Source organism: Dermacentor silvarum, chromosome 6, assembly GCF_013339745.2.
Source record: "Dermacentor silvarum isolate Dsil-2018 chromosome 6, BIME_Dsil_1.4, whole genome shotgun sequence".
NCBI classification, from domain to species: domain Eukaryota; kingdom Metazoa; phylum Arthropoda; class Arachnida; order Ixodida; family Ixodidae; genus Dermacentor; species Dermacentor silvarum.
In genome coordinates, this window is record NC_051159.1 from 133,617,458 (window position 1) to 133,634,741 (window position 17,284).

General features: G+C 47.2%; 1 protein-coding gene across 1 annotated transcript in view; it reads right to left on the bottom strand.

The window, feature by feature from the left end:
* Nucleotides 1–2,751: 2,751 nt before the first annotated feature.
* LOC119456909 (chymotrypsin A) overlaps nt 2,752–17,284 on the bottom strand; it is a 41,277-nt gene continuing 26,744 nt past the window's right edge. The window contains exons 5-9 of the mRNA XM_049669129.1: nt 15,732–15,835; nt 13,948–14,225; nt 13,137–13,288; nt 12,330–12,532; nt 2,752–2,857 (exon numbers count right to left, since the gene is read on the bottom strand). Of these exons, the coding sequence (XP_049525086.1) occupies nt 12,359–12,532; nt 13,137–13,288; nt 13,948–14,225; nt 15,732–15,835 (708 nt within the window). The 3' untranslated portion in view covers nt 2,752–2,857; nt 12,330–12,358. The remainder of the gene's footprint in view (nt 2,858–12,329; nt 12,533–13,136; nt 13,289–13,947; nt 14,226–15,731; nt 15,836–17,284) is intronic.

Below are 17,284 nucleotides of genomic sequence, written 5' to 3' on the forward strand. Positions count from 1 at the left end.
CTGCCCCGCAGGAACAACTGCTGACCGGGGCGCCCCCCGGCGGAGACCTCGGCGGGACGCCTTGAACGGTGGCGGCGGCGGAAGCAAGGGCGATAAGAAGAAGACGGTGCGTCGAAGGCTGGCGAGGGAACCAGGTGAGGAGCCAGCGGGCAGGACGGCCAACGGGACTTCGCCGGCGGGTCAACGGTCGTCGTGCTCACTACACCGTACTACGCTCACCGAAATCAACAAGGTCTTGTGATAACGGTGCATCGGGCTGGTGGCAGTTAAGACGGTGCAATGGTTCTATCGTTTTCCATGAAATCGGCAGCAACACTCTCTTGTAATGTCTCGATGACGTAGCCTATTGGGACACAATGGGATGGTGAAGTCTCTTTGCTTTATTGTAAGCCTTTCTGTACCTCAAACATAAGTACACGGTCAACTCTTCTAAAAAAATATAGCTTTTCCATCATAATAAACCCCTCTGCATCCCAAAGGTAACGCCCTTTGGGAGCTTTGGGTGTGATGTTGCCATGCTTCCATATCTGTCTTTGGTCGTTATATTTCTAGTACCCCTGTGCATTTTTCAGCATGTCAGAGAATAGGCGCAGGGAACTCCGCTGACAAGAATCATGTGCTTCTGCGCATCTAATAAATACCAGGGAGCGGTGATGTGCCCGTGCGCGACCGTGAGCATTAGTGCTTTCTCGTGAATGAACAGTGCACACCTTTCGAATGCCACCAGATGGCGACACACCCGCGATATTGTGGCTCAATGGCGTGGCGACGCAGTTTTATCTTGGAATGATGAGTTTATAGGCACATTTAATAAACCTGCAGTCATCCCTAAAGAGGCTTCAAATGATCCCATCGCGCAAAATATGATGGCGGTACGAGGGACCAAAATGTGATCAGGATATATATTTACGATTTTTACTAGAAGCATATACATATCTTCTATCGTTGAAAACACCGACTTAAAGAATCCTCTGGCTGCACCGCTTCGAATACGTGAAGAATGCAAGAGCTGCGTCTGCCTTTTCACTTGTCAGTGCGTGGCTATTCCGGTTCGACGATAATTGTAGAAAAGCGCAGCGGGCTGTTTGTTTTTCTTCTTTGCTTTTTTAAACTTGAAAAGGGTGCACACATGTAACATTCTTGGCATTCAACAATAAAACAATAAACTAGCTTGTCATTACTCAGCGTTGCTTTTCGTGTTTGTTTCTTCTTCCCTTTGTTTTCACGCTGTAAGGCATCTCGAGAATTTACACCGAGCTAATGGCAATTGTAATGAAAGTGCACTCGCACTAAGACTTTTCTCAGCGAACAAGTGCAGGGCTAAGCTCGCGAAAAAAAAAAAAAGCAGAGAAAGAAAAAAAAAAAAAACGCGAAAGAGGAAAGAACGGCGGAAGGTCCTTGGCGAGAGACTTCTTCCTCGTGGAGTGTCTGGAACGCTATGTAATACTTTCAATGAAAAGAGGTCTAAAAAAAGAAAAAAAAAAATAGAACAGAAGGTATTGCACGAACTTTCGGATCTTGAACTAGCGGCGGGCTTGACGTAAAATCGGCTTTACTTAGCGAAAGGGGGCAAGCAACGGAGTACTTTCCCCGCTGCATGCCGAGGTCCTTGAACGTGCGTCGAAGTCTCAATGAGGAGCAGCCGGCCTCCTACGCGCGTTTTTACCTGCACCGAGAGCCGTGTGATCGATCGACAGCAAACCGTATAGGCCTGGTTTCGCAGCAGCTCTGCATTACACCGGTGACGATACACGCGGCGAGTGGACATTGACGTGGGAAACGGGCAGATCGCGTGACCCACCGTTGTGGACGGGCAGCGCTTTGAAAATGTTGTGCGGTGTGGGTTGGGTCGTCTGAGTCTGCGCCTGAGAGGCCGTCGTTTGAACGCTCGGAACCCTGCAAAAGGGTGTGTGTGTAAATGAGGGGAGGAAAGAGGGGCAGGTGTACCTTTCGGCCGCCGGTGGTCAGTGGTCGAGATAGGCAAGAGAAGTTCAGAGTATTGGTGGAAAAAAAGCAGGGAAGAGATGTACCCGGGAACGTTACAGAGATAAGTAACTTAACAATATATTCATACAGGTTTTGGTGAAGAAAACGAATCTGAAGTAGAGGTAGGCCAAACACTAGACTGCAATAGATGCATAGACGCGCGTTCTGTCTGGTCCCTTCCCCACAATCTTTCTCTGGTGGAGCAAGTCTCTCTCCGGAGACTTCGGGCCATCTCTTGACCAGCCATCTCTTAGAGCAGCCATCTCTTGTACCTTGGTTCAACTGTGGGAAGAGAATGTCCGGTGACCGATGTGCTCCGCTCCTGCGTATGCAGTGAATGGCCGCTGTCGACTTTGGATGTGCCCTGTTACAAGGAAAGTCAGCAAAAGTGCGCGTAGGAGTGTGAAGCGGAGAAGTGACCAACGTAAAGATTATGAACGATGGTTCATGGACAACAAATCTCATAAGCCGCTGTTGCAGTATCTGCCTCCAAGCTTATATGTAATCTAATTACAACATTGAGCAGGGCGTGGCAACCCAGGTGAATAAAAAAAAAGCAATAAATGTAGGAAAACTTCATTAGCTACAAACTGACTAGGGGACTGTTCGTTGTTACCGCGTTCCAAAAAGAAAGGCCCTAGCAATCATCATTGCCATCATAGAAATCCGTCGCAGCCGAGCGGATAATGGCGCGAGTGAAGCAGGGTCAGTCATCAAACAAAATGGTGGTCTTTATTTCTGTCAGGAGCATGGAAGTTCCTCGTCTTATTATTTTAAGTCTCTCCTCTTGTTGCAGGGGCTCTTCACTGCCGGGCTGTTGTGGAAAAGTACTGTCGCTTTCTTCTGGGAGCTCCATGACCGGGAGATCCGCCTGCGCACGTACAAAAAGATAAAAGCGTGCTTACTTTCACTCACAGATTTTCAAATGCGGTAGCTTACGTACGTACGATGGCCTCTGCTTTTATTTTTTTCCTCCGCAGAAACATTGTTTGTTGCGCGGGCACCAGTGTTGAGTAAACTGCAAAGTATACTGTCTGCAGCAGTTGTTGAACTGATGGGAACAATGCCCAACCTTTTTGTTTCGAAGCTAAACGATTCCTTGGAGCGAGGGGTGTAATTCAGCGTTGAACTCAGTACAGGTTGAACCAAAGTTTGTATGTCAACGCACTCCTAGTCTTGTTTGTTCTTGTTTCATTGTAAAGCGTTCGACAGTTACGGTGCCGGTCGTTGCTCTATACAACTCGCGGCAGCATTTCCTTATGCTCAGTTTAGCCAAAGTGCGCACAACTTCTACAGCAATGAACAACTGTTTTCTCAGGTGAAAATAATGTAACAGATAACTACCGATTCCACTTACTTTCACACATTAGTACAAGTTCGACATGGGAAAACGCTGCATTGCTTTCTTTTTGGTGGCTTACGATATCTTACTGCACTTCACATATGGCATATAGTCGCTGGACGACATAGCTCGCTGTTGACAAGGTAAGCAACCGTGCGGAATGTTTGCTTGGTCTTACCTCGTAAGAGGTAAGACCAAGCAAACATTCTAAACACCCGTGCTTTGCCCGTCGAGGGACCCGTGCCATTGCGCCACCAGAGCGAAACAATGGAAAGTAGAAAACAAGTTCCCGCCTCAGAAAACGCAGCGAGCGGACGATGTCCAACTCCTTGCCTTCAGAGAAATGAGCTTCTACCTTAACGTGGCGGCGCAGGTGACCTTGAGCAGGATGTGACGACTCTGTGAGCGAAGGAACCCTGCCTCCTTTTATGGTGCCCATTATTAACGTCTTAGCTCTGCTTAGATGACGGTGGATGCAGGGAGTGGTTCGTAGACGTCAGTGAGCGCAAGCGAGGTGGGGTCACGGATAGGGTCACTGTCATAAAGTCACGCCATAGTGTACAGGCTCTTGCCATAAAGTCATCCTGCTGCGTAGAACGCAAATACGCGCTAACGCCCGAGACGCGCAGTCTCGTCGCATCTAAGCGCTCGTTCTCTGTTTGCAGCAAGCCGCATCGGGTTTCTTCACCAGCAGTCGACCACAACCAGTAAGGTCCTATGCAAGCATTCCTGCCTGCAGCTGCGCTTCCGTGCGTGATCTCCTAAACGCGTGCAGAACTAGTCGTATGCATGCAGGGGATAGTGAGTGCTTGCGTCACCTACCGCTTGCTATAGGTGGTAATTTTAAGCGCCAGCTTCAGCACGTTGTACACCGCACGAACACTTCCTATATCAGGGCTCCATTATTCGCAATAAAAAGTTACGAGACGCATGAATTCGCGTAACCACGCAACATGAAACACGGTCGGTGGAATTGGCTATGAACATATACAAGGAAACTACGCCACTTTATTCTGGACTATGTATTCTCGCCGTGAGCAGAAATTTTACTCTCTCTCTTATCCTACTTAACACAAGGCTTTGGGGCAGAGGGTATCTCGCTGAGCATAACGAGGAACGCACCCATGTAACGTGTAGGTACTTGTACTTGCCGGAAACTTCAACCATATTTCGCGCTAGTGACTCATCCCACTCCCTAACCTTTAGAGGATGGAATCTTCGTTGACGGAACACGGTGTGTGTCCAGGAGTGCCGGTAAGCATGACATATGGCGGTTTCGAACGGATGCTTCGCTTGTACAACGTTTTCGTGTTGGCTGGAAACGTGTGAGTATAGGCAGCTGCGCTTGTCTGCGTCAAGAAGGATGGCCGCGCGTCACTACGGCGCGAGAGCAAATTACTGTGAAAGTAGGGGGCAAGCACAACGCCACTTTCCTGGTGGAACGGAACGGGAGGTTGAAAAAAAAAATGTGTCATCATATGAGTGAAACTGCGCCGTTGAGCGGTGAAGGAAACGCTGTTTCCTTCGTACAAGCATGTTTGCGAGGAGGGCACCTGCGACACGGCAAGGGACGGATGTTTTCCAGAACCATGATTTCTGCTCAGTCGGTCCATACGTATAGATGTCAGTGAATGCTTTGTAGCTTTGTCCAAATATGAGCGCAAAACACTGCAGTGAAGTGAATAGGCTGCTTCTTGAATTGACCCCATCGCCTTGCGCTTTGCGAAGTCTCGCGAACTCTAGTGCCGTTTTAGGACGGATCCAACCTATAGGTGCGCGAGCTCGTGGCTGTTTGCAGTGCGCACGTTAAAGAACATCAGCTGGACAAAACAAACACGCTGCTTTATCAGTATCATTTTTCTCGTAGCTAGTGTGCTGCTATCAATGTGCTGCCATCGATCAATGTGCTGCTATCAATCAATCAAGGCCGTACGTGCGGTGTTCAACTCTTCGCCCGCAACTCAGACCGGCTGAACCACCGGACAACGCCATAACGACTTCGTCATTCGTCGGTGGTGATGAGTATTATGGTTGTAGATGGGGGTGTAAAGTTTTGCCGTGTATTAAGAAAGGGAACGTTGTTTACGAAGCCGCATGTAAATAATCGAAGGCCCCTCTTGTTGTGCAAAGGATAGTTGCTATTTCGTGCCATAACGTATTTTTTTCTTCCGCAGTACAACATTCCGCGAAATAAGTTCACTTTCCGTGAATACCCAATAGGTTCCCAATGTTCTCAACAACACACCGAAAGATAATAAAAGCCGCTGAAAGTCGGTTTTAAATGGACATCGTAAGACATTTAATGAACTAATTTAATGAACGATAGCTCCGTGGTGAGTGACCGTAATGGAAGGCACATATTGCGTACATATGTCAATGTGCCAATCTGCTGATATTCTGTTTTTGTCAACCGCTAAAGCACGTCCGCGAGACGCGACGACTCTGTGGTGTGGCGCAGCTGTATATGGGCCTATGTATCGGCTTCACGATAAAGATGCGTGCAACGTTATCAGCTTCTAGGTTTGCAACAATCAGATTCCATTTATCACAAGTTGAATCGAGAATATTTACCACGTGCTATAATGCAGGCCTCGTTTAACGATACACGTGATATCGAAATCCAACAGACATGTTGTATTCTGGCTCAGCCTGTAAGCTGTATGAAAAAAGCCGTTTTTTTTCTTTTTCTTTTGCAAGCTGGCCAAGACTAGCCACAGAAGATCGCCATCTACGTTTCCGCTATACTCATTTCCTGCTGGACAAGGAAAGAACCGAATTTTCCTCATCAGCAAATTGGCCCGTTCGGCGCTCGTGAGAAAGTGTCACGGAATGATGGCAAAGTTTTCCATTCACTCGTGCAAACACTTGCTCATTAGGTGGGGTAGCACATATATTTAGGAGCATCACATGAGGGCGGAAGTTGCAGCCATTCAGGCCCTATTACGGCGCGGAATGGTCAACTATATTTACGAGCAGAGAGTACGAAAATGCGGGTGCTCCCGAACATTAGCCGACTTAATACTGCTGTATGTGTCGCTATAAATACCTTTCATTTTGGAGCATGCGTAGCAGTCATTCTTATGATTCCTTCTACCACATCGCTCACGACCTTCCTTTGCAATACTTACGACAAATATTTACACCTCCGTTTTCCTTGTTGTCTATTTCGTTACGAATGCGAAAGCACATCAGGGGCCGAATTTGCAAAGATTTTCATTTGGAAGTGCTGTTCGCCATAAGCCAGCCGCCTTCGATAATAACATGTGAATAACTTATGAAGAACCTCATGTCATGTGTTGATCTCTTAATGACTGCTTTGACACTGAATCAATCAATCAATCAATCAATCAATCAATCAATCAATCAATCAATCAATCAATCAATCAACCAATCAATCAATCTGAGCAACTCCACCAAGTAGCCAAAGATCTATCATGGTAGCTGCACCGCAAATGGCTATGGAAAGTATAAGATTATGAGTCCGATAACCTTATTCCACAGATGCATTATAGCTGTGCCAGGGTAAGTTACGCCGAGAGAAGTTACTTGCACTATCAAGCATCACACCGAAAAAGCATGAAATTGTAGATCGGGCAAGCATGAGTGCCAGGTATATGGAATTCGCCTGGTAATCGGGATTGTTTACGATTATGATCACGTTGGTAATGTCTCAGAACACTGCTCGCCTTCTTTAATCTAAATTTTCCCAAAACTACGCTCTCCTTACGCAAGCTCCAGGACACATTAACCGCGCCACCAAAGGAGCACTGCATGGCAGCGTGACCATTGGTAGCAGTCTAATCGGGCACACGGGAAGGGATGGTCAGCCTAACAACACCACAGCTATAGGTTCACCTTAACGCCATCTTAGACAACAAAAACTCATCTTAAAGGGACACTAAAGAGAAACGGGAAGTTCAGCTAGAATAAAAGAGGGACCTTCAGGAATGCATGCGGTTTTTGTTGGGTGCAAAAATATGCGTTATTAGCGGAGAAATTCGTAAACAAAGACCAATTATCTCTTCCTCAATTTCTCTCACCCCAGATTTGGCGCTGAAGCAGTGTCGTCACAGATTGCATTGCTCTCGGCGAATCAGAATGCGCCATGATACGTCACCGCATGCGTAAACGGCCGAGGCGCTGGATGCATCATGGCTGCATGCATGGTCGCTGCGTTTGCGTTCGCCGCGATGGATACCGTTGCTGCCGCTGAACCTTGCAACGAAGAGCTCGCCAGGGAAGCAGGACTGCATTTCAGCGAGATTCAGTGAAACGGAGCGCGAAATGATCCTTCGTGCTCGAGCGGTAGGTGTTTCCGCGTGCGATGGCGGTGAGCCGCCGGCCGCGCCGGCGGAATGCAGAGCTTCGTTTTCGTCGACGAAGGCGAAGCGTCCGGTCAGCCAGGCGACGATGTTCCCGACAGAACAAGCGTAGAAATTTGTGCACGTACTCGGTATGGTTATTTCGTGGCTTTATTTAATGACATTCAGCACTCACCGAGCCGCCAGTTTGCTGCTGCAGGGGCATCGGTACGGGGTTTGATGAAGGCCGCATTGAGGGAACAGCTGCTCGAGAAAGGACTGGCCTATGGGGCACGCCAAGATACTTTCCGAGGGCAAGATTATACACATAATCCGAGGGCGAGAAATGCAGAGAGCACACCATCGGTTTCTCTGGCTCTTTTGCCGTTTTATCACCGGCAGAGCACTGAGCCATTGCGAACGCCGGGGAGCCGGGGCTCTCCGCGCGACGCCACATGAAAGGACACAATCGAGTCAACACTGCCGCTGCCCCTGATCAAGCGCCTTGGGCCATTTATACAGCCCTCAACACTACACACACGAGGCATTTTCTGGCTGTTTCCCGCGAAGTCAACGTTTTTCGAGCCACGCAACACGCCACCAAACACCGTAGAGCGGAACAGGCGCGCGCGACAATGCATTGACCAAAAACGAAACTACGAAACTATCACGGCCGCATGTATCGACATGCCATTTTTTCTTATTTATTTAATTTTGTGCTAAACTTGTACTTCCTCGCTTGAAATGGATTAAAAAGTTGGCAAATGCTGTTTATGTACGTTTAAGGTGTATTTCATTTTGCGTTTTATTAACAGCGATAAATCGCTCTCGACCAATCGCGACCGGCCTACGTTTGTAATCTCCGACGTCATGAACGTTAGTGCGGGAATTTCGAAGGGGCGTCAGCACCTATCCTTCAGTTTTTTCGCTATTTTCTACTATCTTAAAGTTAGTGAGGAATAGTTTTCTTGTCTCCCTGTCTTTTTTCTATCATCATGTGATTACACTTACCACCATATTGAGAATCGGTAAAAAAAAAAAGAAGGGGGGGGGGGTGGAAAACGAGCTGCATAAAAGGAGAAGACAGGGTGAGCTCAAAACAACAATAACAACAACCACGAAGGGTACTAGACATTTTCCTCTCATCCTGTCATGTTTCTCTTTATTTTTTTTTGTTTCTCGTAAGAGCACGCTTTGTGGCAGGTGACCTTCACATTGATTTAAGGACCCATAAAGGAGCCGGTTACGTCTTAATGAGGGGAGCTTCGTAGACAACGTCGACTGCACAGTGTATGCGCTCGCTGCTCTCGCTTTTCTGAGGTGATGTGGTGCTAAATAATTAAAAAAGCACCGCTGATGCGATGTTATTAAATATTTGAGCGGTGCTATATACTTGTCGTGAGCGCGTTGCAGAAGGGCATAAAATTACATACAGGAACGTGCTCGGCATAACTCGATCATTTTCTCGCTTTTCTGAACTACCATTACTGTCATTGAAGCTCAGAATATAGAAATAGCTCAAATAATAGAAAAAAGGAATGTAATTCGCAAGGGTGGCTGCGAGGACATGATGGCAATGTTGCATCTTTGGTTAGCAGCGTGACAAAATATATGAATACTGCGAGACGGGACGGGAAAGAGCTCCGGCATACAACAATTTTTATTGCGCACATTACCCAGGCTTAAGTACCATGCTGTGGCACAGCAGAAAGTACAGATGAGTGACACGTATCCGGAACTTTGCTTCCAACAAACGACATATAAATCATGTGTCTAAATATTGCACATTTTCATTTCACAGTGACAATGAAGAGGCACTTGCACCGCGCTCTCCAGACTAGTGCATTTCAAGCGCTTCAATAATCTCTCTAGTTTGTTTGCTTTCGTGGCTACTGATAATTTGCGTGCCTTCGAATATGGGTCTGCAATGATGGATGCCGAGATGAGCAGAAACGGAGTTGAAAACATGATTGTTGTGCTCCTTTAATCGTTCATTGAGACAGCGTCCTATTTGACCACTGCAGGAGAGGGGAATGTTACACGCAGTGAAGGAGAACGGCCGAACGTGACTAGCAAGATGTCACTGCTGAGTGACATCTTGCTAGCCTCGTACGGCCGTCTACTTTCTGAACGCCTTCCGTCTTTTGTGGGTAAAATCTCCAGGTTTGTAGATGATTTTTTAGTGCTTTTAGGTTCTGACGTCGGCACTATCGAAACTCGTTGGAGAGCTGTTTTATCCCTGTTTGACAATTGTCGTCATCCCCTGGAATTAACCCATGAGCTGCCAGTGGCCGACTCGATTCCATTTTTGGATGTCAAACTCATTTTTAGGAACAATAATCTGTGCTGGATGTATGAACCCAGCGCTAACAAAGGTATCTTGCCATTTAGCTCAACCAATTCTAAACTCACCAAGCGAGGAATATTTAACCTAGGCGTCAAAAATGCCCTTTTAAAGTCATGACACCACCATATGAAAACTACATTTGGAAATCAGGCCCGGAGGCTTCAACAATCGGAGTACCCGGGCAGACTACTGGCGTCAGTAGCGGGAAGCTTGCAAAAGCAAGAGAAAACTAGCAACCCCGATCCTGCCATTCTCAGAAAGATAGTCACTGTCATCCCTTACATCCACACATTGCCCCATAAATTCAAGAAAGTCGGTCGGTGTGCTGGCGTCGATGTCCTGTTTACGGCACAAGATAAGTTGTCGCGCCTATGCAAGCAGGTTACCTGCTTGCACAGGCGAAGCTTGTCGTGTGTGTATCTGACCTTCGTGGTGATTTTCTTTCTTTCTCTCTCTTTCTATCTTTTCCTTTCTCTCTCTATTTCTTTCTCTCTTTCTGTATCTCTTTCATCCTGTTTCTCTCTTTCTTTGTTCTCTAACCTTCGTGGTGATTTTCTTTCTCTCTGTCTATTTCGTTTTTTTTCTCTTTCTCTCTTCTTTCTTTCTTTCTCTGACCTTCGCGGTGATTTTCTATCTCTCTTTCTCTCTTTCTTTTTCGTCCCTGGTATGTGCCAATGAGCTTGGACCCTTTCTGCACTATCGCCAGGATCGGCCCACTTTTCAGCGTGACACAGCCACCACCACCACCACCATCATCATCACCACCACCACATCCGAAACTTGTGAGCCTATAAAGCTTCGCTTCAAAAAAAAAAAAAAAAAAAAAAAAAAAAGCCGCAGGAACCAACTATAAAGGCCGCTTTGTCGCGTGCGCTGTAGGTGTTGTTTGCAACATCCCCCTTTCATGCGGCCGCGAATACAGTGGTCAGACGGGATGCTGTCTCAGTGAAGGATTAAAGGAGCACAACAATCATCTTTTAATTCCGTTTCTAGTCATCTAGGCATAAATAGCCCAGACGATCATTGCAGACCCATCTGTACTTTCTGTTGTGCCATAGCATGATACTTAGGCCTGGTTTATGTGCGTAATAAAAATCGTAAGTCAGCGCTCTTTCCTGTCACGTCTTTCACTTCCCATATAGATCGTCGTGCTGCTAACCTAAGATGAGGAAGAAGGAAGACTCTTGAAGACCGAAGACGCATTGCGAATGTTCGGTGGTCCGAAGTGAAACGACGCAGCCCGTTATGGGGCAGAGATGGTAAACTTGCTTTGCACCTGCATTTTTTAATGCGTAAGCATTCTTAGGCGACTCACCCAGGAAATCTGTCTGTCGGTATTTCCGGGCGTTACGCGTAACACGATGCGCTATATGTAGAAAAACAGAAACATTCGAAAGGGAAACGTTGGCGGTGATGAGTTTAGAACCTACAACCCCACGCTCAGAAGCCGAGTGTCGTACCCACTGGGCTAAACACCCACGCTTGGAGATGGTGAATGAACCTGAACCATATGAATGTGTTGTACCGGCGGTACAAAACACATATCCAAGGAAAACAGTTTCCATGAAGGCTTTGTTGAAATATTTGGTAATGGTGGAATACAAGACATCTCCAGGACCACATATACAGCCGACTTAGAACCTTGTAGACATCAGGAGGATTCCCGTTTTGCCAAAATTTTATGCCGAACACGCCATATCCCAGATATGTTTAGGTGGTCGCGTGATGTGCCTTCCGTTGGGCGTTCCTTCACTGACCGAAATGCCACCGATCTCTAAGGGCTCACGCTCTTCACGTCGCGCAACACAGACAAATAAAGAGACAGAGAATTTATAAAGGATTATAAGGAATGATGAGGGGTTATATAGGTCTCATCACGGTTGATAACGATTGCACGCGAATGGATAAGGTGCTAAAGAGCGATAAGGGCTGATAATGGTCAAAGCAATTCTGATAAAGCTTTTAAGGACCGATAAGGGTTGATAAGGGTCGGATCAAATCCGATAAGGTTGGTAAGAACTAATAAAGGTTGATAAGAGCTTATACTTGTCTGATCAAGTTTGATAAGATTGCTAATGACACCGGGTTGCGTGGAAATGAGCAAGTGGCATAATGCTTACGCATGCTCAGAAAACTCCAGTGGAGTTTCTGCATAATTTTTTGCATTCTCTCCAAACCATGCAGCGATTTTTCCTGTATTTCCTAACCTCTTCTAGACTCGTTTTTCACTCTGCTTGTACATTTAGAAATATGAGACAAGATAGCCCACGTCAGTACCTATTTATTAGAAGAATTTACTGGCAGGCTCGGAACGCTCTATGCGTTGATGAATACTTGAGTCGCGCCCACCCACCTGTGTCGATAAGGTGTTTTTCGTGGCCATCAACTGCTGACGACGCCGCCCGTGGTCTTGGCGATCCAGTCCAGATATTCGGTTACCCTGGTGTAGACGTCGGGGTAGTCACGATGTGCGCAGCCTGAGCCGAAGGACACTAGGCCGGCCAGCACCCAGCTGCCGTCGGCGCGTTTGCACTGGAACGGGCCGCCTGAGTCGCCCTGCAAGTGCGCGTGGTTACGACAAGGCTTTTTTACGTAGAATGACGTACAACTAGAACTTCCCGTTGCATGTGCTGTTGAGGAGGTGGATTGTAAAGAGTAAAGAAAAGTGCGCAATTTTTTGCAGATAAGAAGGTCTGAGGGTTTTGGTTTGTCCGAACGCACTAAGCTGCTAAAAGATGCCTCGAATACACATACCCAAGCACGTCTCTATGTTTCACGTCGATCCCGTAGACAGTGTATGCGCAGTACGCATCTTGGTTCGAATGAACAAATGTTTTCGTTCGTAGTGGCTCTTTGCCATTATCCGGTCATCTTGGCTAATAGGTCGAATATCACAATTGCCTGGCTTCTGCTTTGAAAAAAAGATGTATTGCGTTACACTTCTTCATTAGCATGGGCCCTTCGATGGATCATTTTATTGGTGTACCCAGTATTCTGAAGGGCATATGCATATACTGCTGGTGAAACGTGAGTAATGCTTGGCAAGATTGTTGCTGCGGACTTAATCTTCACTACAGGAGTGAAATCGATCAATCCAGCTTATGTTAATATTTCACTGCAAAGCCCTTCGGGAGGAAAATGCCAAATGCTATTCACTCACATAGCAGGATCCTCGGCCTCCTTCCAAGGCACCAGCGCACAGATGCCAGTTGCGGATGTTGATGCGGAACTTGCGCGCATAGGGCCCGTAGCACACGTTGTTGTTGTACACCGGCACGCTCACCTCACGAAGCACCGTCGACGGAGCACCACCTTTGTGAGAATATTACACAGCAGTTCCGTTATAAGCATATATTGATGGTGGGGTGTACTTCTTTACTTTTATAATTATTGTTTATTCGTTATGTGTTGTATCGCCTGTTGTATCGCAACAATATATTTGTTCTTGTACATCGCTTGGACGGCATCGTAGATAAATGTAGCATACTAATTACTGTCGAGCGCTGCTCAATAACCAAATGTAGACTTCAGCGGGGCTTCCTATATTTGGTGTTATATGCCAAGCGTACGGCTAGATTAGTATTTCACATCAACTATCCCTGTACATTGTCACTCACTCACTCACTCACTCACTCACTCACTCACTCACTCACTCACTCACTCACTCACTCACTCACTCACTCACTCACTCACTCACTCACTCACTCACTCACTCACTCACTCACTCACTCACTCACTCACTCACTCACTCACTCACTCACTCACTCACTCACTCACTCACTCACTCACTCACTCACTCACTCACTCACTCACTCACTCACTCACTCACTCACTCACTCACTCACTCACTCACTCACTCACTCACTCACTCACTCACTCACTCACTCACTCACTCACTCACTCACTCACTCACTCACTCACTCACTCACTCACTCACTTTTTTGGCAGCCTCCAGACAACGTCGTGCTCACCTCCAGATGTGGTAGCTCCCCATCCCGTGGAGACGCAGTTTTTCCCCTCGAATACTTCGTCGCGGTGCGGCAGGCAGACGGGCCGCACGCGACGGCTGAGGCGCACCCTTTTGGCGAGCTTGATGAGCGCGATGTCGTTGTTGTAGCCCTGGTAGCCGTGGTACTTGAAGATCTGGCGCGCGTTCACCTGGATCTCTTCGCCTTCGAGCACACTTTGGTCGTGCTCACCCACACGAACTTTGATGATGCTAGCAGGCGAGATCACGCCGCCAAACTGCCTGTGGTCACGAGATAAGAGCAGCGAGCGAATGTCCTCAAGCGTTCACGCAACCTCTTTCTTCTACTACATTTGCATAGATTGCATATTTCGGTTTATGATGTCAGTACTTCCTATTCAGTCATTCCTGCGACCGACCGTCCTCGTCTCTTACAGCGTGCTATTTCGCCTATGCCTGTGTCCGTGGCCACATAAGCTCTCAAGGTACAGTGTTTCAGCTTTTTGTCTATGGTACATTTTTTGGTTTGTAAAGCTAGGATCAATAAAGTGGAATTATTTTATTCCTTCATTCTTACGTTGTGAGAGGTCGCTTGGACCACCAATGGCCGCCAACGGCTCCTGGAATACATCTCAGAAAGCGCCATAGGTTCTCTTATCGTTTAGTGCTGATGCTTATGGGGCGCTTAAGTACTTCACTGTTCAACATCTATCCTCATCGCGAATAAAGAGCCAACGTGCGGGCGCAACACATTGAGCAATCATTACAGTTTTATTACTGTAGACGGCAGGCACTCATTCCTTGCATTGTATTTGCGCAGTTGAGGTGTAATTCCACGCCTTGTCAGTTCATTGTTTCTGCTTGGCTTCTAGCGCGCACCAGAGACAAAATTTTTAATCTGTACAAAAAAAAAAAAAAATGTCGCAGCTTCGCCCGAAACGCGAAGCATCAATTGCGATAGCAATTTAGTAGAGAGCTATTCGGAGTAGGGATAGTAGTTCTATCGGCTGCATAAACTTGGACACATTCGCTTACTAACTGAATTTACAAGCGTGGTGTCAGTGCGCACAAGCAAACAAGAATAGATCACACTGAATGACCGCAGACAATGACTGTCAAAACGCTGGCAGCTAGCGCAGCCGCCGCAGCGGGCGAAGGTTCGCGCGGTCTATCGCTTCAACGGAAACTGAACGGCGAATGCACGGCGCATACAAAGGTCAGAGCCCTGTGAAAATCACGTTTAAGAGACGGTGTGGGTGACTGCCAAAGCCGGGCAAAGTACAAAGTGCTGGCAGAGTAGAAGCTGCCCCCCCCCCCCCCCCCCCCTTCCGCGCTGGCTTCCCGCTTTCTTTCTTTCGTGTGGGAGATTGAGCGGCCAGTTACCCTTGCGCCCGGTTGCAAGACAAGCATTTGGTAGGCATTTGGCCGCAGCACAGCGTCGCCCCGCCTCCCTCCCTCCCATACCCCCACGGCCTTTCGCGCGACGGTAGCGTTTGCTTTCCGTCGTGCGTTCGCTCTCAGTGATAGCGCGCGTCCCCCGCGCGCTTTCACTCGCGGCGACGATTTTATTGCCCTTGGACTTTATACGGAACTTCACGACGACGGCGACGCCGACGGCAGAAATCCGGTTGAAGTGTCCATATAATTGCTATCGCAATAAAAAAAAAGAGAACATGGCTACTAAGGAGAGAAGACACCACAGTGCGCCTGTCGCTTTTCGCGGTGAAGCTTGCGTGCTGCGTGCTGTCTGCTCTCCAACGCGGCCTCAGGGACGACAGTCGTACTCACGTGACCACGCAGTGTGCCGCCGTGGCCACCCACTGGTCGCTGATAAGCCCTCCGCCGCAGAAGTGACGCGTCTTCCCGTCACGGCCAGCTTTGCGAAGGGAAACCTGCGGTAGGATGCTCAGTCAGGCGGGTTGTTGCCCACGTCAGATGAGCAAGCTGCGTCGTCGCGTCAAGTGCCCTGCACGGCGAACACCTTGCACGCCTCCGTGACGGAGTATCCGAAAACAAATGATGTCGTCATCGTGTATCAAGGAAATGGTTATGGATGCCTATGGGAAGCCACCGCCTCTTTATATCTCTATGTACGCAAGGACTTCCGCCATGCAGTTTTCGTTTGCAGGTGCTTAACAGGCTGTACGGATTATCAGATGTTTGTGTCTACTAACTTCTGATCGGTCCCATGTGTGACTCCTGCAACTCTCACGAGGCAATCGAATACGTTTTTTTTTTGTCATTGTTATAACGCTTAAAGCGACATTCTTCGGACTGTGTTAAATGAGCTATAGATCGTAGACCATTTTCCGAGACAAAGATTTTTGGACCATGGCTCCATGCGTCGCAGGATTACGATGCAACGCGAGCAATACTTCACCTTATGAAATCGGCTGGACTCGGCAACTGATTGTGGTCGTGATTGGCAGGCCCACGTATTCGCACTGCTAATGTTCCTTCCCCCTCTTTCTTTTGGTTCGTCCCTCAACCCCCTTGCACGTCTGATTGAAGTCCTTACTCTTACTCTCTCTATCTCTCTCTTCCTCCCTCCTCCTTGTGTTCAATTTCAGCTCCAACTCGTGCGTCGGGGTGCACGATGTTCTTGCGGAGCGCAGACTAGAACTCGCAGTTGCTACGCGTACAACGAAGGGGCCTTTCATTTTTTTTTTCATTGCGGAAGCATTCTAGGGTTACTTCCCTGGGAAATCTGTCCCTCTGTCTGTAACCCGGGACAAGATGCGCTCCGTAGGTATGCATGAGGTCCTATGGGGGTATATACGAGGATTTATTATGATTACATATGACTACTGAAGAGGTGTTAAGAGTAATTAAGGTTAATAAAAGACAAACGAATAATTACATTGAAATTAAGTCTAAATAAGACTCAAAACTAACAAAGGGTGAGGGAGCCTATGGAAATTAAATACTAATTACTACTGATCACTAATTAGTTAACTAAGAGGCTAAATACAATTAATTTAGGTTATTCAATATTAATTAAGGGTACTTACGATTGAATAGCCCTAGTTTCGATTTATTAACATTACGTGGATTAAGTCTAATCAGGATTAATTAAGGGTAATTAAAATGACACGTACACCTAGTTCCGACTGATTAACGTTAAATTGATCGAGGTTAATCAGGATTAATTAATGTAACTAAGATGACATGAGCATAATTAAGAATAATTACGATTGCATTACTTAAGCCCAATCAACATTAGTAAGGCTTAGGAAAATCAGCGAATGAAAATAATGCTTACGCATTATCTCGGATTATCTGACAGTCCCAGCAGGGAGTTCCTGCAGTAGCCTAATTTATTTATTTCTTGTTTTTAATTT